Source organism: Telopea speciosissima, chromosome 3, assembly GCF_018873765.1.
Source record: "Telopea speciosissima isolate NSW1024214 ecotype Mountain lineage chromosome 3, Tspe_v1, whole genome shotgun sequence".
In the NCBI taxonomy this organism is placed as follows: Eukaryota; Viridiplantae; Streptophyta; class Magnoliopsida; order Proteales; family Proteaceae; genus Telopea; species Telopea speciosissima.
Window position 1 is genome coordinate 7,951,554 of NC_057918.1, and position 23,843 is coordinate 7,975,396.

At 38.2% G+C, this 23,843-nt stretch overlaps 1 protein-coding gene across 2 annotated transcripts in view; it reads left to right on the forward strand.

Annotated features, from left to right (window-relative positions):
- Window positions 1-4,006: 4,006 nt before the first annotated feature.
- LOC122655933 overlaps window positions 4,007-23,843 on the forward strand; it is a 36,413-nt gene continuing 16,576 nt past the window's right edge. Inside the window, exons 1-18 of one of the 2 annotated variants that reach the window (XM_043850324.1) lie at window positions 4,007-4,412; window positions 5,648-5,710; window positions 7,689-8,041; window positions 8,187-8,286; window positions 8,362-8,439; window positions 8,565-8,624; window positions 8,728-8,832; window positions 9,790-9,900; window positions 11,509-11,550; window positions 11,775-11,879; window positions 11,961-12,151; window positions 15,082-15,380; window positions 15,456-15,577; window positions 15,822-15,864; window positions 15,983-16,074; window positions 17,611-17,659; window positions 17,798-17,868; window positions 18,017-18,136. In XM_043850324.1, coding sequence (XP_043706259.1) covers window positions 4,212-4,412; window positions 5,648-5,710; window positions 7,689-8,041; window positions 8,187-8,286; window positions 8,362-8,439; window positions 8,565-8,624; window positions 8,728-8,832; window positions 9,790-9,900; window positions 11,509-11,550; window positions 11,775-11,879; window positions 11,961-12,151; window positions 15,082-15,380; window positions 15,456-15,577; window positions 15,822-15,864; window positions 15,983-16,074; window positions 17,611-17,659; window positions 17,798-17,868; window positions 18,017-18,136 — 2,205 coding nt within the window. In that variant the 5' untranslated portion in view covers window positions 4,007-4,211. The remainder of the gene's footprint in view (window positions 4,413-5,647; window positions 5,711-7,688; window positions 8,042-8,186; window positions 8,287-8,361; window positions 8,440-8,564; window positions 8,625-8,727; window positions 8,833-9,789; window positions 9,901-11,508; window positions 11,551-11,774; window positions 11,880-11,960; window positions 12,152-15,081; window positions 15,381-15,455; window positions 15,578-15,821; window positions 15,865-15,982; window positions 16,075-17,610; window positions 17,660-17,797; window positions 17,869-18,016; window positions 18,137-23,843) is intronic. The other variant, XM_043850325.1, reaches the window with a different exon arrangement.

Genomic DNA, 23,843 nt, shown 5'->3' on the forward strand with positions numbered 1-23,843 from the left:
TAATTGTATGTCTTCTACTACTAAATTATGTGTAGAATATGGCCTACTATAGATGGTGTACGTCGTAGTTTATCAACCTAAGGTTCGAAGTCAAACTCCGATTTGGATTTTGATTTTTCAAAATTTGATAGTGTCATTGTATTTAAATGGCCCAAAATAAGTATTATACTAATTTTCATGACCAAATTATGTCAAAAACCCACCAAAACCAAACACTAAGATCAACCCAAAAAAATATGCATCAACTTGCCAAGATCTTAGCCCAACTCAGTTTTCTGCCTGGCTAAAACCATGTCTGAGAATGAGATCTTGAACCATGGTCATGTCTAGGGGTGCTTTTCACACAATGAGCGTCATGCCGGGAGAGGGCTTTAATACATTAAATATGTTTTTTTATCTGAATCATACTTGTTTCATGTTTATTTTTTACCAATGTTAGGTATAATTTTTCTGACATTGGTGGCATCCTATTTGGTGTCGTTTGAGTTATACCTGACGTTGGCGTGCTCTTATGCCATCAACATTTGACTGAGAACATTTAGTGTCGGAGTCCATTATGGACCATTCCATAGTAACTTTATATGTTGTCTAGCTTTGAGCTCAGTTTTGTCAGATGTGCATTGTTCGACGCATCATCGATGCTGGCCCTCATAATTGGATGCCGAAGCAATTGTCAGAACCCATACTGGCCATTTCCATTTCAAAACTGTCCAACACTCTTCGAGTGCGAGTAATGACTAGTTTCATTGAAAGTCACCTGTTTTTAAAGGGTGCTTCCAGGGGGCTCCTTTGGTCTATAAATAGAGATCATCTATGGCTTTTAATGGATGTTCTCAAGTGATATTTTCTCACTAATCGTCTCCCTATCTGTCTTGGCTTTTTTCATACAACTACACATTCGTTCCCTTAGTTCAATACCTCATTTTTTTTTTCTTTGCGAGTTTGAACACAACCCTGTAAAAACCAAAAGGGTTTGCAGTAAGAGAATGTATTATCTTTGCTATAAACCATCAGACTGTTGTATCTTGGAGGCCAACACACATACACCTGTTTGCATCAATAGGGGGCGTTTATGGTCTTAAGGAAAGTGCTCATTGGTACGCCTTAGCCTTCAACACCTTGTTTGTTTTGTTCTGCTTCACATAGGGGTGGCAATTTTGGACTGAAATCGGTAACCGGACCAAAACCGTCCCGCTAGGAACCGGAACCGATCCACCCAATAGCTTATTGGTCCAGATCTGGTCTTAGTAATAGGTTATTGGTCAGGATCCGGCCTGATCCTCATAACCGTTAAGAAACCGAAAGAAATACATACACTTGAACTTGTCATGCACCATTTTTTATGTTTTAAAATGTTAAAAGTTGATCCTTGCTATTTAAACATACAATCAAAATGACTGTTATTATACAATTGTTGTCTAGTTGCTATTAGACCATAACCCAAGACTAAGCAAGACACTTGGCCCCTCAAACTCTAGTAGTCTACCCCTCTCATATCTGTTGCACATAGAGGATACACACCAGTAGTTAATGAATTGCTTTTGAAATATTCTAGCTTGCTTGAGATTTCTCATTCCAATGGGAAAAATGCTTTACATTTGGCTACTCAACAAGGGCATGTTTGGACCAGATTAGGAACCAAAACCAGACCACCCTTTAGTTAATGGTCCTGGATCTCAGATTTGGAATCGGTGAGCTTATTGATCCGGATCTAGTATTGACACTTTAGAGCCAGAATCGTTAGAGAACCGGACCAATAGCCCAAAATCGGACCAGCTGACATCCCTAGCTTCACATGAGGTCACTTACTTCAAATAGATAAGTTTCACTTCTCTCGTAATAGTCTTTACATTGTATTGTTGAGAGATTGAGAGTGAGAGAGAGGTGGGTGGTGGTATGACCAAATTGAAAATATAAAAAAATATCCCAAGCATAACTTTTGAAATGCGAGGTACCTTGGTTTCTCTAAATGTTAGGTACCCTAGGGTAATTTACTTGATAGCATTCCTCATTTATTCTTTTTTATCTTTTTTTATCGATCGATCGTTCTACTTCTACTAGAGTTACCTGTGTTGGGAGTGGGGAGAGGGAGGGATTTTTTTTGGAGACAAGAGGGGTATTCGACTTTAGGCCGACTAAATCCCCCCTGGGCTCGTACATGACCCCCGCACCATGCACAAACCGGGAGCTTCTGGGCCATAGTGAGCCTCAGGCGGGTGGCCCCAAGAAATTATGCAGCGGCAAAGGTTTGATCACGAGACCTCGCTTCCTGAGGCGGAATCTCATGTCCCCTCCAAGCCAACTGCGCTAACCCCTTGGGGTTGACAAGTTCTAATCTTGGATTAGCCTCATGTCACCTTTCATATCCCATATATGTTATATGATCCACTGCATTAGGTCTTTTACCTTTGTCTCTCAATGGCGAAGCTAAGGCTTTTCCAAATTTACAAACTCTAGTACCCAAAAAACATGAAATGGAAAAAATCCCCATGACGCTAGAGTGGGGGATTCCTTCCCACATCCTCTCACATATGAGCCTGGCCTCCATACTAACATTCCTATCCGAGACAAATTATGGGCCTTCTATTAAATGAATCCATCTCCACCCTCTCATCGGTATAGTTCCCCACTCTAGCATTGTGGGAAACCTCAATCCAAACAAAAAATGAGAAAGAAAATGTTGCCCGGCAGTGCTCCCCACACCCTCTTACATGGGGCAATGAAATGGCCACCCCACCCCCTCCCCTTGGATGCCATTTGCACGTGCTTCCATTGGCCCCATGCTAGCATAGGATCAAACCTAAATATATATGGGAAAAGATTCTCTAAACATTCTCTCTATCCTCTTTGTTTATGATGAAATGACCTTATTGCCCTCCTATGTATGAAACCGCTCCATCATGTTAGCTATACATCTTTTTAATATTTTCATTCCTTGTATAGCCTTTTGTTTCCATATATGTATCTTACCATGTATCTATCTTCCCTTGCATGGGTACCACACTCTTGTACTTATGCCCATTTTCTAGTGAATACATGTAGGCTTTTACCAATTCACACATCACACCTCATTGATGTGCTCCTCTATAACGCTGATAGGTGAACTCTTTCAAAAAGTATAAACCAACCCAGAAAGTGGATCGTCAAGGTTTTAGCAACCTTATCATTGTTCACCTCACAAGTTAATGGCCAGGGACCATTTTGAGTTTGAAGGGGGGGGGGTGTTAGCTGTATACTCTGTTGGTATTAGCTGTCTATTTTGTGAATATTTTCATTCCTTGTATAACTTTTTTGTTTTCCTATATTATTTCTTACCATGCATCTCTCTTCCCTTATATGGGTATCATGCCCTTGTACTTGTACCTTTACCGGTGAAAACACATTGTAGGCTTTTACCAATTCATAAATCACACCTCATTGATGAGTTCTTCTATGCTGCTTGTTGGGTGAATCCTTTCAAGCCAACCCGAGAAGAGGATTGTTAGGAATTTATCGACCTTACCATTGTTTAAAAGGAATACATTACCTCGCAGGGTAACGAGTGGGGACCATCTTGAGTTTGAAGGGGGTGTTAGCTGTATATTATGTGGATATTAGTTGTCTATTCAATTAATATTTTTAGTCCTTGTATAACCTTTTTGTTTCCATGTATTTCTCGTATCATTTATCTCTCTTCCCTTATATAGGCTCTCACATTCACACATCACACCTTGTGTGCTCCTCTACGCCCGCTTTCTAGATTAACCCTTTCGAACAGACCCGGAAAGAGGATTGTTAGGGTTTTCTGCCCTTGCCATTTGTTTAAAAGTGATACTTTACCTCGCAGGGTAACGGTCGGGGACCGGGGCTTTAACCCCCCTTTGTCTATCTGAAGGTACGGTAACGTAAAATTCTCTACTCTTGGAGTATTTTCATTTTTCACTTTAAAAATAATTTTTTATTGAAAGGAACAATAAAAAAAACCTTATTTCTTTGGACACTCGGGCGAAGAACTTGCAAGCTGATACTCTTCAAAACCCTCTCTCCCTGTCCACAGTTTTTTACATTTACGGGTTGATTCCATTGCTTTCGATTGCCGAAGTTTATATCGATCCACAAATCACATTGAGCTCGTTCAAATGTGTTTGTGGTCGTTAGTCTATCATGATTTGGTGCTATTCGATTCGATGGAACTGGCTTATTGACAGGGACTTGCGGTCATTTTTCCAGCCATGGTAGATTACGGAGGAAACCTTAAGAACGGATTAGCTTACAGTCGAGATACTCGATCTCAGTGGAACCCTCCGATGGAGACCGGGATTTCAAATTTAGTCGGCAGGTTTTCTGGATTGGATGTCAATGATTCTTCCAACGATAGTTTATTTCAGGTCATGAAGGCAGTTGAAGCCGCTGAGAGAACCATCAAGCAACAGGTTAGCGTTTCAATGATTGAGATGGTCTTTTTTTTTTTCCCCTTTCTTTCCTTCAATGTATATGCTGTCTCTCTAATTGAAGTTCAATATTAGCTTTCGTGTCTCTAAATTTAGTCATTCTTAGAAGTGAACCTAAAATGAACTCTTCTTGCATGTTCGGCTTTCTATATATCACTTTTTTTGCATATCCATTTTCATTACGAACAGCTAAAATTCGGCAAATTATCTGAAGTTGGGCGTAATGCTCATACTTGCACCTGCACAAGTTTGCGCAGGGTAACGGGCACATCGTTCATTGTAGACTTTGCTTTGGAGGACTCGTGGGCCAAGTTTGTTAGGATGATCATTTTTTGATTAGCTTGTTTATAAGTGATCCTTCTGCAGTTCACCAGCGTTTTACACTTATTTTTGACTCATCAAAGCGTGCTGGGTCATGGGTTCAACAGACAGGCATATGGATGCGGGATTGAATCTTCTCTGTGATCTTAGTGACCTCAGGGATGGACTATTGGGATCTATTGATTCTATCATGACTATCGCGCATGTGAGTGCAAACACATTTACATCCGTGCACTCATGTTCACATTTGCTACATGCTAAAATGGGTATGACTTATCAGCTTTGGTGGAACCTTGTATGAGGTTCATAGTTAGTGTTATGCTCTTTACACGGTAATTATCTATAGGCTTGAGTAGCCTGGTGGTCTATTGAGATTATGATTGTTGGTTGCGAAGGAACACTAAGGCTGGCTCCAGTCGTATGTAAAGTATTGGGGTCAGGTAAATATTTTTAAGAAGTAAAGATTGATAGCAGAACAGAAGATAACATTTAGATAGTACTTGAAAAGTTAACTAAATATTTCCTTTGCCATATTTTTCTAAAATCTAAGTACTTCAGGGTAAAATTTTACTTGCTAGAAATGGTAAGTTTTTGAGTTACACAATCATTGTTGGTTAAGGAAAAAGAACCATTGCATTACTTCGCATCATGTTACATGCAACCAGATAGAGCCCAAGTGAATTCATTATTTGTTTTCTTAAGTTTTGATGATTGAATTTATTAATGTAATTTTTAGTTTCAGTGTCTACTGTCTAGGGCTTGAGTAATAGTAAGATTTCCTACCATTAATGGTATTTATTTAATCATTGATAATCTTTTCATGGCTCTATCTTTCATGTATCTTTTGATTGCTGGAGATGGGTGACTAACTACAAGCTTGCTTTGATTATTTCTAGGCGGAAGAAAATAATTATTTGAGGAATCAACTTAAACAACAAACAGAGGAACTAGAAAGACGTGTAAGTACTTTTATTTCCATCTTCCTTGTAGGGATATAATTTATATGCTATTTTTTGCTTGAAGGTGGAGTCTAAATCCAACTTTTCACACCCTCCATGATAACTGTGAAGCAATCACGCAAACTCATTAAACTTCCAATTGTATTAGACTATTAGTTTTTTTTTTTGTTTTTTCTGGACTACAATAATCTGTGATGCCTTAACATTTTGAGTAGGATAATCTCTAAATTACCATCTGCAACACCTGCTCTGCCACAACTCTTTGTGGTTGGAATTTCATAAGGTATAGTTAACAAATCTGGAAATGGTGTGTCACTAAAAAATGATGGCCACAAATCTAGGATTTGATTGCTGTGGTAAAAAATATCTTCTTGAGACCGTTACTATATTAGTCTATCTGTGATCTTTCTTGTCTTCTGGGATGAGGATTTGCTTACTGCTTCGATGCACTTTCTCTAAGGGAGGCATACCTGGCCCTGCCATTCTGCAGGCTCTCAAAGCAATGGCTGGTTCCCAAACTTCAACCTAAGAAAATATTGGTTGTCATTTTTTTTAACCTGCATTGTCAGACCCATCTTCTATCCAGAATATACAATTTTGTCAGTTATAAGAAAGTTTCCTGTCCCTCTTTGTCATATGGAGAAAAAGGTTTTTAATGAGGAGCACCTCTATGAATTCAAACCCTTTCTCTGCATTGACCACTTCCATTCCCATGGTAGAGGACATGACAGGGTGACGGCGAATTCACATGCTGATGAACACACACACACACAAAAAACTCACACACTCACAACTAGTCATGCAATTGAGCTTATGCTGTTGGAAAAAGATTACACAGGAGGTTCTGTTTGGTGGTTTCTCCTTTACTTTTGCGATTGTTATGTATGAAAAATACCTTACTATAGGTCTACAGGCAATGCGATTGTCATTCCAAGGTTGATCCATCTTAGTTCCTGGGTAAACCCATAGCTGAAATTAAATTGGTGGGAAGAAGAAATGTTTAATTAACATAGAATGCAATGCAATGCTTAGAAACTTTGTTAAAACCGTCCTTAAATCACAGTTTTGATGAACTCACTGCAGGAAGAGCTGACCAATGGAAAGCAAATCATAGATCAGCCCCTAAACATCACAATATTCTTAGCTTGAATACGAGTCTCTACCTTTAAGTTATAGTCTTGCCCCCCTTAATGTTTTTTTTTTCCCCGTTGGAGACACTTGTGGATCCAAGGTTCAAGAACTCGGTTTCGGTACAGGTTTCGCCCAGCCAAAAAACCGAGTTGGGCTGAGATCTCAGCGAGTTGGTGTAAATTTTTTTTTTGAACTCGAAGGCTGGTTTCGGTGGGGTTTAGACCTAGTTTGGGTCTGAAACTTGGTACTCAGCCTATTTTAGGCCATTTAAACACAATGACACTATCAAATTTTGCAAAAATAAAGTCCAAATAGGAGTTTCACTTCGGACCCAAGGTTGGTAGGCGACGACGTTCTAATAGGCCCTATTCTACACATAATTTAGTAATTGAAAGCAATCAAATCATACAATTAATATAAAAAAACTTAAATAAACATTACAAATGTAAAAGTATACAATACATCAATCTTAACATATTACATTATCATAAACCACCGTCGAAAATCCTCAAAAATCAAGTCAAATGCACACTTCTCTGTCGAGTTCACCGAGACAGTCGAAATCTGGAGAGATCTTGTCTGTCTCGGTCGAGATATGTACATAATAAAGGTAAGTTTGGTCCAAATCTCGGTCGAACCAAGATCTCGACCAAGTTGGGGTAATATTTCATTTCGCCTTAAGTCTCCGTCTCGCTTTTTTCAAAAAGATAGATATTACCGAGATCTCGGTGAGTTCTTGAACTATGTGTGGATCTTTGGTTGCACAGGTTGAACTATCATTTGCTTTCATTTTTTTGAATAAAATCATTATTTAATAAACTAAAAAATAGAGACCATCCTTTGGCAGAAATCAGATGATTCTACTTCTCTAAGACCTCATCCAGATAGTTTAAATGGGCATGTCCAGGGACCCTACAAACCACATCAATCTGTTTCATCTGTAGGGAACCAAGAAGATAGGGTCAGATGGATGGATAATACTACCTCTCTTGATCCTCTTGGTACACTGGTTATCCACCAAAATACAGTGCCAAAAAATACTGATCCTGCCATGCAGACTCGATCAGAAAGCCAACACAACTCTGACAGAAACAAGGTGAATGGAAATTCAAAGGTGCTTTCTAGTGCACAGGGAGCTGGAGATAGTGCTGGCTTTTCCCAGTTGTCATCACCATCTTCAAAATCATATTCTCCCACCAGGTACTTCAAATCATATACAAAGCGATATTACATGAATATTTTGGTTTCCAGTGTCATATTTTTTCACAAATGGTCTGTCAAAAGAAGAGCAGAAGTTCATAAAACACCTTTTCCCCCTAAGGAAAACTTTAATTGTGCCTTTTAGGTACCAAAGGGAAGGGGAATATGGTCCGAAGTTCAATTTATCTGGACAAGGGTTGATGCCAGTGTCTGAAGCCAATAACTCAAGCAGCCTTTGGAAGCAGGTATGACGAATTCTGCAGATTTGGCTGAAGAATTTTACCTAATTATTTGATGGGAGAATACTATATCTGTTGCAGGATCTTGTTCTTAAGGTTCGGGAGCATGAAGAAGAAATATTGCAGTTGAGGAAACGTCTTGCTGAATATTCTTCTAAGGTAAGGATTAGATGTCTGGTTTGTCACTATTGCTCATATATATATATATATCTGTGTGTGTGTGTGTTTTGAATCTCATGCTTGGTTCCATATTAACCCAAAGCACTGGTTCGTGTTGTTGATAGGAAGAGCAAATACGCAATGAGAAATATGTCCTGGAAAAACGCATTGCCTATATGCGTTTGGTAGGCACAAATTTTGTTTGAACCTGCCTTTCCCTGTTTAATACATGAGCAATTTTTTGAATTGTTTTTGTTTTTTCTTTTGTAACTTTGTGTTTGCATGTAGGCTTTTGATCAGCAGCAGCAAGATCTGGTTGATGCCGCATCAAAAGCTCTTTCATATAGACAAGATATAATTGAGGAAAACATACGGCTTACATATGCATTACAGGTACTTGCTTATTTAAATTTTTTTATTTGTTGGGATATGTTGGAAGTTCCTCTGTGCTACAAATATATAACAGAAGCATATGTTGATTTCTTTTTTTTTTTTTTTGTTTGAGTAAAAGTTTGATTTCATATTGTTCCCCTGATGAATAGTGGGAGTGAATTTTGCTTAAGTCAAAAAGGTAAATTCAGGTACGGACTTACGGTTGGGAAGAAATGAGAAAGCAACCAAGGTTATTAGAGTCATTCAAGGAACTGTGAAAAATTATTTTTCTTTTCTTATTTTCCCCCCTCTCAAACTGAATATCAGACTGTAAGCCTGTTCTTGCATTAAAATTTCTTTAGTAAGAATTGGTAGTTTGGTAGTCAATTTATTCCTGACATCCTCCTCTGTGATCATCTTCATCATCTTTAAAGACTCTGGGAGATCCACTCCTATGCACTATTATTATTATTATTATCTTTTTAAATTTGTTTTCCAATACATAAAAAATTTATTCGATTGAAAGCTGTGGAATACTACCCCAACAAGGGTACATACTAGTACACTACTATTACAAGTGAAACAAGAGAGAAATTTGAGAGCATATGCTATAGAATTGGAATAAAGATGTTCTCTATCAGCACCATCTCTAGCTAGTTCATCTCCTAAAATGGAATTTTGCTTCTGCATTCCATGTGTTTTATCTTTACCATGATGAGATTTACTGCACTACTTTGAGATTTTCTCTCTCTTTTTTTTTTTTTATTGCTGACAAAGAAAAAAAAGTTGAGGGTTTTTTGAATGTCCAGTTGCATATTAGTTTGAGTGAGACTCTTACAGATCTAGTATTTTGGCAATATGATTCTCATATAATAGTGCAGATTTGAACAAGGCATGGGTTTAGGATTCAGTTCTTAGCCATTCTTCAGGCTTGATGAAACTATAATATAATTTGAGATTCACTTTTGTCTCTATCAGGCTGCACAACAAGAAAGATCAACATTTGTCTCGACTTTGCTTCCTCTCCTGACAGAGTATTCTCTGCAGCCACCAGTGCCTGATGCCCAATCCATAGTTAGTAATCTCAAGGTCTGCAAAATAATCATATGATGTCCTTACTTTATTGATTATTGTTATAATTTCATGTCAATACTAATTACTCCCTGATCTGGTATGTTTTTTCTTTGTGGTTTTGAATTTGCTCTAAAGTTGATCATACAAAACTAACCTTATGATACTAACTGGCTTTAAGTTGCATAGAGTTGTTTTTAACTTTTTATTGATGATTGTTCTTAAAAACCCTGTGCTTACTTCAAAATTGGTCTGATTATATGCATAGTCAAACATTGCATCGTTTTGTTGCCAAATCTAAGTAATCATTGTTTAGTGTGTCTCAGTTTGTGTTGGTTTATTCTGTTATTTGTTTTTTGTTATTAACAATAGTTAGTGGTAGTTAGTGAGGGGTCAGGGTTGTTTTGGGTATTGTCTTCTTAGGTTACTTAATTATACTTTGATTGTGTTTGTGATCAAGAGTAGTTGTGTCAAGATAAAAAAAATGATTGTGCCAAAAAAATGTTATTCATAAATGATAGGGGAACAATTGGGCGTCTCTTTTAAATTACATATTGGTGCTCCACAATATCTGGTAGTCTAATTGATAAGCGATGCAGAATTCTAGCAGAAGAAAGAAGAGGAAGAAAAGCTCCGGTAGTTTGGGTTGGTTCAACCTTGAACCTGTTATCTGGTTCAGAACCTGACCCATGTTTCAGGTTCGGTTCTGGTCCTTCTAGAGACCAGAAATCGTGGGCTAGTTTTTAGAGGTTTGTTTATTTTATTCAGTATTTATGTTGCACTAGGAAACTCTGATCACAGCCAATCGGCTGGAGGAGATAAGATTCAGTTTTTGAGTCAGTTTGGAACTCCTCCAAACTACCTGCATACGGGGAAGAGGGATTTTCTTTTGAGTTAAGATGTCATTTTTCTTAACATTTTATTCAGTTAGGAAATCGCCAACTCAGCCAACCGATTGGCAAGTTTAGAGTCCTATTTTGTTTCAGTTTAGTAATTTTTATAGAAGGATGTAAAGTCTAATTGCCCTGCATGATTTGATGAATAAAGTTTGGCTTAAGCCTTACATTAGTTATATAGAAACTGAAAGTGTACTTACAATAGGAAAGAAAAGTGTACTACTGTACTTGAAATAGGAAATTCTATCCATAGTTGGAATAGATGTTCCTTATAACTAAAACTCTGTCTTAACCAGTTAGAATAGGTGTTTCATATGATTAAAATTCTATCCACTGTAGGAATGTGAGTTCTATTCATACAAGACTCTACCCTATCCATTGAGGGGGTCCAAATGCAAGGCCACAACAACAAGGTGTCTGCTTAGGCGACCAATTGACAACAATGATCCTATCCTTAACAACCAAGAAATGGTGAAATAAATCCAATCAAGCTAACCTCAGCAAGTAAATCCTGTGTTCCTACCTCCTACCCATAATTTAGGCCCATTGAAGTGGTCTAGTACAAAGAAAACCCATCGGATCAAATGCCCAACACATATATAACCCAACCCAAGGCTGATTTCCACTATAATAAGTCCACATATGTGATTTATCTGCATCAATGTGTCTGTAATGTTTCTGTGGTAAATCATTTAAATGGTTTCTTACATGAATAGGCTTTCTTATGCAGGTTCTGTTTAGACATTTGCAGGAAAAGCTCCTTGTTACTGAGGTATATTACATACTTGCGGGATCATACTGCAATGCCAAAACTGTTCAGGGTTTTTTTACCTGTAATTGGGTGTCAGAGGCTCTTCTATTTTTTTTCTTTTTAAAAACCCTACTCCTTGATGACTTGAGATATCTTGCTGTATTAGATCTTAGCTATGCTGGAAATAGGTGGGCTAATTTCAGGGCTTTAATTTTTTTTCTTTCTTCTTTTTATTCATGTGGCAGACTAAATTAAAGGAGTCTCACTTTCAGTTAGCCCCATGGCTTTCTGATACATTTCCTCCACCATCACCACCTCATTTCTTTGGTGCAGCACTGACTACTTCAGTATGATCATATGTCCTCGTATAATTTATCAATTATCTATCTGTTGCATTATGGGTCACTTAAATTCTTATGTTTCTGTTTCAGAACAAAAATGGGCTTGAACTGGTCCCTCAGCAAGCATACCCTCATGGGCAGACACCATTATCTCCTAATGTTCAGACAACGACAGGTTGGGAACCATTGGGGCACCAAATTCATTCCACTGGTTTCAGTGCTGTTGCCACAAAAAATTTAGAGCCGAGTAATTTGGGAATGTCTTCCCCTTCTGCAGGCAGGTAAATGAAGTGTAAAAATGTATGACTAATTTATTTTGTTGTTGAATCCGCTTGGTCTGCCATTTTGTGCATGAATTTGTTCTTGTATTACCTCATATATGAAAAAAAATTTGTGATGGCCTTTTATTGTTTAACAACATAAGAATCCAAATATGTGGGAAATCGTAAAAAAAATTATACTCCTTGCATGCCATTAAAATCCACTGCACCATTCTTGCACTCACCATTGACCTTAGGACCATGATCAATTGGAAAAGGTTTTTGTTTCAGGAGGAAGCATGAGGATGTTGCTCAAACCTCTACTTCAATTAACCAGCTTCCAGTTAATATTAGAGGTTAGAACAACACTCATTGTCAATAAGGTGGCAGCATGTTAGACATCATATTTTGAAACGTTTGGGTTTGGGGGGGGGGGTGTTGTGCATGCCTTGATCTCCATTTCCTATTTATCAATATACTAGTTCCTACCAGAGTGGGTAATTTTACCTTAAGAAAATGTGTTGCTGAACATTACATAGTCTCTCAAGGTGCTTTAATACCTTTGGGGTAATTGTTATAACTTATAAGTAATTGATTTGTTAAATGTTTTGGTTTGTTTGATTGCGTGAAGCAAAAGTTATTTCCCCTTTCAGTTTTGTAACGAGAAAAATTTTAAGCTTCTGTTTGTTTCCAGCTAAAACCATGTCAAAAGGAAAAATTGCGAGTGAATTCTTCCCCCCTCTCTAAAGGGAGCAGGGACTTGTAATCCCTAGATCTGGCACTCTCCCCGCCATGACCTGTTTGTGGTCCTAGATTTGTGGAATCTTCACTCGTATGCTTTGTTGTTGAGCACATATGGGTCTTGCTGAGTGTTTTTGAGAAACCCAGTAGTGGTTCGAATAGAGACAATGAGACCAATGACTACCCCTAATGGCTGATCATCTGTCCTAATTTCGTTGCCACAAGACAGAAGATGAATTGTATATAGCTGCAGCCTTCAATATCCTCCTTGGGTCCTTCATCTTTTTGTAACTGAGTGAAGCAGGCTTCTTGATTTACCATTACACCTTGACATGGTTTTTCAGTTTGCCCATTGAAACCGGCGTTCAAGCCTGAAGGATAATCCTTGCAAGGGGCATGCCATAGTATATCAGCTCCTCATCTGCATTGTACAAGGTTTTGATGCAATTTTGCAAAACCAACCAAAATATTTCAGTTTCTTGGGCTGTAGAAACTAAACGGCCTGTGATATTGAAGAATTGCAATGTTTCGACCGAAATTTCGGTGGTTGTGTTGTTTTGCCGATATTTTGGTCAATACTGTTCAAGGCCTAAGTATAAATTCCATACTTCGAGTGAATGGGTTGAAATTTTGACACATTTCGTCTGGTTTCGGTAGTGAAGGTTGGAAAACCAATTTTTGTGCTTTCTTGGCCAAATAACTGTTGTACAAAGTTGGAACAAGTACTTCGGCAGTAGAGGAACACAATGGGTACACAGCATACACTACCAACCTAGGGTCCGAAGTCAAACTACCATTTTGGGTGTGATTTTTTAAAACCTAACGGTTCCATGATGTTTAGAGGGCCTAAAACAGGGTTTCCTAGAAGTTCCGGGACCTAAGTTGGCATCGAAACTTGCAGAAAAAATGGTAGGTTTTGACCGAAATTTCAGTTTTGGTTGAAATATTTCGATTTCGAGCCTGGTCGAAATCAGGTTTGAAGCCGAAACCTAGTCCGATGCTCATCTTGGGCAAGAGCAGAACTTTCTGGACACAATTGATGATAAAAAGATGATGCAGAGACATCACGATTAGACGACATCACGATTAGACAGTCAATTAGAGATGAGAGGATGTAGGAAAATTAAAAGGGGGTTATGATTACTATCATCTTGCCATACTCAACTTCTAGTTAGGCATTTCCATGGCCATTCCTTAATTTGGCTGAAAAGAAACAAAAAGAGAAAAGAGCAATTGTGTTACTATTTAGATCTAGGAATCCATGAAAAGGCTACTTTTGACAAAAATCTCAAGCAATGGCCTCCGATTTCCAGACGAAAGAGTGCGATTGTAAGTGGCTGCGAAGTACCGGTAATGCATTCTTACATGCCTAAGCTTCCACTTTAGTAGTGAAGAGGACTTTGCTTGCTCTCAAGACATAGACAAACTCACAACTGGCTGGTATTATTTGAAACTGAAGCTGCAGAAGTAGTAATTCAATCTACGAAGCTAGCCCACTGCCAATCAGAGTTGCAGAGGTAAAGCTTCCGTTGGAAGAGACAACTGAGAGACACTTTCTAAATCAGGAGGTTTCTAGCCATTGATGTGGTCTCAATATGTATGGTCCATTGCATTTAGATCAAGATATTCTAATTTTAGAACCCGCTGCCGGTTTTCAGAAACTGCCATATGTTTTGGACGACGGCCCGCCCAGGTTTTGATCTCAAGTATTTCGAGGGCCAGAAACTGGGTGCAGCAAGTAAAATACTGGATCTGGGCCTGGTGTAAAGTATTTGCCTTTTTTTTTTTTTATAGAAAAAAATACTGATTATAGTGGAAATTTCTTTCATGTTGTTTTTTATTGGGAAATAAACAGAATAAAAAAGAAAAAGAGAAGTATCGATAGCTAATCCTGTGGGGGAAAGAGAAACCAACATCTGCTCTATCAAAACATCAAGAGGGGTATGAGATCCAATAAACATAAGTGTTCTATGAACTTCTTGTTTGAAAAGTTCATCGACAATAACAGGGGTTTCATTCTTTATGATGAAATACTTTCCTTTTTCACAGGAAGTCATGGGCACCGTTAATTTTCACAAGGTTGTGGAAATCTTTGTTTTTTTGGTGGTTGCTGGTGCCATATGTTTGTGGGACACTTGGATGCTGTAGGAGTGCAATTTCACTAATCTTAACAAATGTGTTTTTGGCTTAATTTTCTCCTATAATTTCAGGAATTCTGCAGCCCAAGATGTACCTTCACAGTTTGTGGTTTCTAATAGTGATTCTCATGGCACACGTTTTGCTGAAGAGACCACCAACAAACAGCTCTCTTTTAATGATCTTGTTCATGGCAATGAGATGGATGATCCGGATGCAACCAGTCACCAGAATGCAAGAGAACCTTCACCTTCTTCCAATTGGGGGTCTGGAAACTCTCCTTATATGACGCCTACACATGATGATCCAAATTCCGCATTTTCTCCTAATTTACCCCCAGTACTTGAAGAACCTTCTTCTTCATTTTCTGAAGGTAAAATGTCAGTTTGATGTTTGTTTAAGCTGTTTGTAGGATTTCTGTTGATTATTTAGTATACGGAAATTTCAGCTGCAGAAGATGATCCTCTGCCAGCCATAGAAGGCCTTCAAATTTCAGGAGAGGCTTTTCCTGGCCGAGAACTTCTGGCATGTGGCTACTCCATCAATGGAACAACCAGTTGCAACTTTGAGGTAGTGTTTAGGAATCTTCTTGGTTATTGCTTGAAGGCTTCTCATTTTATGAGCAAAACTTAATAATTAATGAAACCAGTTCATGTTTCCAGTCAAATATTCCCCCCCCCCCCCCTTAAAGAAAAAAAAAAGAGCTATAGGACACAGACACTGGTGGGGGTTGTTCCTTAAAGTTCCTGGTTTTGGAAAATATTTTGATTTCTTTCAGTCTTTTAAAATCTTGCTTTACTCTTCATGTTACCAGTGGGTACGCTATTTGGAAGATGGATCTGTGAACTACATTGAGGGTAAGACATTCTTTTCTCCTCCACCACTACCTCTGTAATCTGTATACTCATTTTTGGGGTGTCTCGTTTTCTGAACCTATTTGAAAAATCTGAGTCTTAAAAAGCGTTTTGGCTGCAGGGGCAAAGCAACCCAATTATTTAGTTACAGCTGATGATGTTGACTCTTATCTTGCTATTGAGGTCCAACCTCTGGATAACAGGAAGCGCAAGGTACTCATTGTGGCTTAAATTCCCGCTACTGTGTTGTTATGATGATTGATTTCTTTTAGTTTTTTTTTTTTTTAATTTTTTTATGATGATTGATGTTTATGAGATATTGTAACCCACTAAGTAGAAATAAGAGTAGGCTGGGTATGCAGGTACTTGTTTTTGGTTTACTGTCTAGTTAACTAAATCTATACCCTTTTCCTTTTCAGTCTGAACCTCAATGCCTGAAACCCCTCTGGGGGCCTCTGCCGCTGATCACCCCTCTTGTCTCCCCCATCTCCCCACCCTCCATCCTCCCCTGGTTCCAAACCATGGAACTTCCTTTTTGATCCTGCCCCTACCTTCTCCCGTGAAGGTCATCTCCTCCACTTTGTTCCTCCCTCCATCATCGGCTCCTCAAAGGTTGGCCACTGCCCCTCAGGCCTTCTCTCCGACGAGATTGCCAAATGGCAATGCTACTGATGGTTTGTGTGTTTGAGCAGTTATTAGCACTTGAGTGAAGTTCTCTCCGTTCTTACTGGCATCTACAACTGCTATTCAAGACTCTTGTTGTTTAATTTCTATTCTTGTTGGTCCAAGCTGGAGCTTTCCTTTGATATATGTATACTCCAGCTTGAGGGGGAGTGAAAGTAATCACGATAGGAGAGATTCCTATCATGTGATATGTCTTTAGTTTGACTAGCTGTCCTAGACTATTTTAGTGTGATTTGGTTTCGTTTTTAAGTCTTACTTGTTTACTTATTTGTAGTTGTAATCTAAGTTGGATTCTTGATTGATTTTATAAATACAAAGCAGCCCATGATAGTCAATCTATTTTGGACTATCGTGGTTCAGAAATGTTCCTTCTTCCATCGTCTCTTCTCTCTTTCTCTCCTCCTTGCTGTGTTTATTGGACTATTTTGCTCGATGCTGATTGGATTTGTTCGACATGATGGTTATTATCTATTGATGTTGATGATGATTTGTGTGTTTGAGTTGATATTGCTGCCTGAATGAAGTTCTCTCTGTACTCACTGGCGTTTACAAGTGCTATTCAAGACTGGTGTTATGTTTAATTTATGTTCTTGTTGGTCCAAGCTGGAGCTTTCTTTTGATATATGTATACTCCAGCCTGAGGGGAAGTGTTAAGATGTGTTAGGATTTGAGTGTCGCTGTCGTGGAGTAAGTTGAGTCTGATTTACTTTCTATTATATTAGTTTCCTTTTTAGTTTGTAATTAGGTGTTGTATTCCTGCTAGGAATACAAATGATGTTGGACAGACATATATAAATAAAAGGTAGGCCACGGTGAAAACACACACCCATCGTGGGTTTAGATAGCTCTTTTCCATTGTTCTCTCTTCTCAGTTCTCATCTTCTTCCTTTATAGATTCTGGTTTGGTTTCTACTTGGCTTTTGTCCCAACCGTTCCTTCTTCCATCGTCTCTTCTCTCTTTCTCTTCTCCTTGCTGTGTTTATTGGTTAGTTGTTGGGTTATATCATGTCACAAAGTTTGTACTAATACTTGATTTTGAGTAACTATTTTCTTGTTTAACACCAGGGTGAACTTGTAAAGGTCTTAGCAAATGATCAAAGAAAGATCACTTGCGGTAAGAGAACCAATTTGTCATTTATTTTGAGAAAGTGAAATTCATTCTTTTGCATTTGTGTTTTTCTTCCTCTAATTTTGTTCTTGTTTTATGACATTTAATTTGTGAACAGCTTGAGATGTGTTTTTCTTTTTACAGATCCTGAAATGCAAGAACAAATAGAAAAGACCCTCTATAGTGGACATGCTTCATATGAAGTTTCCTTATCGGTATGGCATTGAAGCAAATAACATTGGATTGTCCCTTTTGTTCTACTAATTTTTTTATGTTTGCTGTTTCTTACCAGAAGTCTTGGACAATTTCACTTTTCTGAGGCATCTTACAGTCTAGTGTGCTACTTATTGATTTTATGCGCAGGCTGGATATCTTGATATCTGGGAACCAGCAATTTTAGCCATTAAAAAGGAAGGCTTCAGTATCAAGTGCAACGGACCTCGTGGTGTTGTAGTCACAGAAAAGTTTCAGCCAAGCACAACCGTATGAACCCTTGCCATATTCTTCTAGATGAGAATTTAATTTTAGAAGCACTTAATAAGCATTTGCTCTGTGTTATAAAAGTTTTTGAGTGGGCTGAGGTGATGTGATATACAAAGTATAAACTTCTAGCTTATTCATTTAAGCTGAAGATAAGGTTCAATTCATGTAGACCTCTTATGTGATTGCATTTAAGAGTTGATTCGGTAGATGAGAATGCCCTCAACATCCATCAACAACCAGTTGACAAAATCCTGGGTATGAAGTAAACTAATAAAGCTAACTGCACATCTACATTTTATTGCGCTAAATGATTTTCGTCATCCTTTCCTTTTTGAGCACACTAGTCGAAGAAAGTTTAATTTTCTGATATGCTACTTGTCTTTCACTTTCAGCATTGATGTTCATATTTTTGTCATCACCTTCAAGATTTGGAAATGAGAAAAAAATATGAAGGCTCGGTTTTCGTATGAGTAAGATGGGTAGGATCTTGTGGAAGTATCTTTATATTTCATTGCTAAGGCAAACTTGATCATTCTTTTATTTAAGAGGAGCTGTCTCAATGTCCTTAGTTTGAGGAGCACATAGTTGTCTAGGCGATAAGGCGACCGAAGGCGGTGGAGGGGTGCCTAAGCACTTAGGTGACAAGGCGTTTGCCTAGGCGCCCAAGGCGCCCAAGTGTTATTTTTTATTTCCTCTCTTTTCCAACATTATTTAGTATGCTACAATATATACCTTATATCATAAAAAATCACCATTAAGCCACATCAAGTCATAAAAAATCAACATTAAGTCACATCAAGTCATCAAAATCAACATTAACTCACATCGTCATAAAAAATCAATATTAAACCACACCAAGTCATAAAAAATAAACATAGAACTAGAAGGAAGCAGAACTGAAGAAGCATGCTATTGGAAGTTTGAAACAATCAAAACATACATTTGGTTTATACTATTCTTGGAATTGGTCATTGTCCTGGTATACCTAGTCTCACATTTGGTTTATACTGTTCTTAGAAAATATGATCTTATCTATAAGTAATTAAACTGTTCTTGATTTAGAGAAACGTTCTTGTTCTCTAAAAAGTTTGATTGGTCAAATGATTATTTTTACATGAGACTTTTTGTGTTAGGTAGGGTACAATACCAGTTTTCCAACAAATCCAAGATTGCTTAAATCTGATTTATATTGAAAGAGTTATGTTTCGGTCAAATCTTATTTGGTGCGAATGTTGTCAAAATCGCTTTGAATGATTATTTTAGATATAAAAAATGAATATTTACCGCTCTTTTGCTTTTTAGCAATATTTTACTATATTAAGATTTATGTATTTTTTGATTTTAGAAAAACCCAAGCATTAGAAAGTTGAAAATTTCACCTACTGTCGAAAATCCAGTTTTTTTTCTTGAACTGGGGGGTTGACTTTTTATCATTTTGGAATTTTTTTTTTTAACTATTTTTATTGGATTCAAATAGGGGATGTTTGCTTATTTATGAATAATATCTTAATATAAAAATATTTACTTAAATGATATTTGGCATAAATAAGGGCCAAACTTCGTTTGGTACCATTAAGGCAACAGTCGCCTAGTCCCCACAAAATCCTCCTGGATTCCTAGGCAATGCCTTGGACAACTATGTTTCTCATGCACTACACATGCCTTTGTGCAAGGCGTTTTAACACCGGAGCCAACCAACATCATCTAAGCAAACTTGTCACTGGTTCATGACGTGTGACAAGATCATAACACTGATAACCTTTTTGAGTGCGAGCATAACTAAGGAACACACACTTGGTAACACACAAATTCAATTGGTCAAGACCAGGGCGAAGATTGTGAACAAAATATGTACATCCAAGCACCTGTGGTGGTAGACTAAACAGAGATGATTGAGGGAAAAAACACTGAAAACGGGGACTGATTATCAAGAACAACAAATGTCATTTAATTTATCAAATAACTAGTAGTTAAAACAACGTCACTCCAATAAAACTTTGGAACATGCATATGAAACATTAGAGAGTGAGCAACTTCTAGCAAATACCGGGTTTTCCTTTCAATAACACCATTCTGCTAGGGAGTATAGGTACAACTGGTTTGATGTATCATGCCATGATCAGAATAAAATTCAAATATTTCACGCTGGGTATGCTCCAAGGCATTATCAGAACGAAAAACTGTATTTGTAATATCAAACTGAGTCTTATTTGATTATTAAACAGCTTGAAAATTTTAGATTGATCCTTTAACAGATATAACCATGCCATTCGAGAATGAGTCTGCAAAGGTAACAAAATATAAAAAACCAAACTAACTCTTAATGCAACAAGGACCCCAATAATCAGAATGAACTAAAGAAAACAAGGAAGAACTCTAAGAAGCATCATGAGGAGGGAACGAGGTACAATGATGCTTTTCAACCTCACACGTTGCACACTCAAGTCAAGAGATAGTCTTGCAATTCGGAATCATATGCTGGAGTTTGCAAAGGGAGAGATGTCCCAATCGGTAATGCCATTGAAGAGGAATAATGCCATCAAAATAACAAAAAGCATTCTTCTCATGCCCTCTACCACTTGTCTTCCTTGTCTTGATATCCTGAAAAACATAAGAAGTAGGATAAAAGGTAATTGAACAATCCAATGACGTAGAATAATAGAGATAAGATTTATAGATAAATTGGGAATATAAAGAACATAGTTTAACATAGTAAGAGAGGGTAAGGAAACACAATGAGATGCAGACACTTGAGTAGAGGAGTCATCAGTAAGTATGACTCTAAAAGAGTGACTATTCTTTTGAAATGAGGAGAATACTTGAGACTTACCAGTCATATAAGTGGTGGCACCGGAGTAAATGACCTATAGTGTAGAAGAGGAAGCAAGAAATGTTCCAGTATTTGAATGAACAATTGTAGCAGTGGATGTACATGTCTCAATTGATGAATACATTTAAGTAATTGATTTAGTTCATCTCGTAATGGTGAGACAAGCTGACTTCCTCCAGATGTAGAAGCAAGATTAGAGTCGGAAGATGACACTGTTTAGGACTTTGATCAAATGTAATAGTATTAGTAGACAGTTGTTGAGCCCACTCGGGTTTACCATGATTCGCCAACATGTATCAACAATATGATTAGTCTTTCCGCAATAAGTACATTGACACATGCCTTGGTCAAGTTACTACTGTCCTCGGTCTTTGCCGTCACCACAGCCTCGACCTCACCCTGAACCTCAACCTTTGTCGGAAAAACAAGCACCACGTCCATGGCCACGGCCGCCACTATTTGAACAAAGGCTGAATTATCCTTAGAAGTGTACGGTTCAGATTTTGTGAGGGAGGGGGGCACAATAAATTGAATCCGGCAAAACTTCACATTCATAGAAGGTATCTTCTCGGCTGCAAGAGTTTGGCTTCTAACGAACTACAAGTCAGTATACCCAAATAAAAGTTTAGCCACAAGAAACTCTGCACGCTGATATTTTAGGACTTTTGAGATCAATAAACAAGGGCTAATATACATTAAGTTCCTCCCACATGCCCTTGAGTGCACTGTAGTAATCACATACTGATTCTGATTTACCATTCTATTTGAAAGAGAAAAACTTTTCATGTAGATCATACACTTAGGACATGTTTTTTATCATGAGAGAAACTTTCTTTGAGATTGTTCCAAACACCTTTAACAGTGGTGTGGACATAGTACAAGATCTCACCGAGATCTCGCTTTTTTCTCAGTTTTGTGGCCCATTGAGTTGGGATGCCTTGCGATACATAAAGCATATGAGATCTAGATCGAAATCTTTCTATCTCGCTGAGATTTCGGTCCATATTTTGTTCTCGGTTCATTTCGGTCGAACCAAGCCTAATGACTTAAGTATATATACCATTTTTCGACCCAAAACTCTACATATTTTGCTGGACTCGACAGAACTTACCTCTCTGATGTGAAAACCCCTCAAAACTTGTGCTTTTCACTATATTTTTGTTGGAAATTTCACATAAATTGCTGGAGAATGAAGATTGGAGATTGTTGATTGAAGCTTCAAGAACAAAGGAGGATAGTGCAAGGTAAATAACTCTTCTCAAAAACTATTTTTTGCATAGATTCACCGTAAATATCACTACCTGGAGCCAGAGCCGGAGCCTAAGCCTGAGCTTGAGCTTGTTGAGCCTATGCCTGAGCCAGTGCGCTTTACAAGAGAGATTCAGTACACTAATGCCACACAGGATGAGGACCATGGTAGACTTGCCTACAGGGGAGGCTCACGTCGCCAATTCACACCATCAACTGGGGAGCAATAATATAGCATGGATGACACGATCAGGAGCTTGACTGACACTATTTGAGGCATGAGTATGGTGAGTGGTATTTATGAGGAGCAGTGGCATGCACCATCATCCATATATGGCACGGGAAGCACCGGTTCCGAGTGTTGGGCAGGCCAGCTCTTCATCATCATTACCCTCTGCCTATGAGTATGAGGGTCACTCACACATTGGGTCAGGTTTTGTGGAAAACATCTTTGGGTTCCCGACCCCCCAGCCATACATATCTGTGCCGGTCCCGGTTCCACGGGCACCATCTAGTAGTGGTGGCTCTCAAATTTCAATCGAGTTCCTTATGTTGCGGAGATATATATACCCTAGGGTAGGGTACCTCCAGTACGTTGATAATTCCATTTATAGGGCTGTTGTGGACGACTTCGAGCGTTACTTCCAGCATAATGGTCGTCTTGATGATCCAGCCTGGCACTCGTTTCAGTATTAGCTACTAGGATCCTAGGACTCTAGGATGGTGGATGGGCATAAGCCATAAGGTAAGTCATCCACTTGTATTTGTTTAATATGTCTCTTTCAGTCTTTCTAAGTTTCTAACAATTATTAACAAACCATGTATGATTATGAATATGATGCCTAATGAATTAAATGGTTTATGGTTTGATGTTTTTTAATTCCTAATGCTTAATTAAGTTGTTTTACACCTCTACTTTAATTATGTGTCGTACTAGTACTAAATATTGTGTGGAATAGCCTATGGTAGAGCTCACCTATGCCGTAGACTACCAACCTAGGGTCTGAAGTCAAAGTACCATTTTGGGTTTGAATTTGTAAAAACTAATGTTTCTATTGTGTTTAGAAGGCCTAAAATAAGATGGATGTCAAGTTTCAGGACCTATCTTGGCCATATGGCCACCGAAACCCACCACTAAGTCATGACGGGAAAAAATACACCAACTTGCCGAGATCTCGGCAGAACTCTGTTTCGTGGCTGGTCGAAACCGTGGGCGAAACCGAGTCCTCAAACCTTGGGTGTGGAACATAACGTTGGCTGCAATAGAAGAATCCATGCTATTCCAGAGCCATACAAGGAGAGTGTCATTTTCACTCTTTTAATTTTTATACTCCTGAAGAGTCTGGAAGAAGTGGGTCTTGAATCAAATAGTCCATCTTCTGCTTGGCATTGATGTAACTTTTACTGTTTGTGCTCAAAATAAATAATTGGAGGCACCGCTAAGCTTGATAGATGTAATTTGGACATTGGTAGAGTCCACCGGAGGTTTTGAATCACCCATGATATATTTGAAGAGATAACCAGCAACAAATCATCTATAAAAAGCCACCATGAAAAGTAAACACAACTGCTATAAATATATCAAAAAGACTGTCTAGCAACAATAGAACCAATAAAGAACCAATCCTG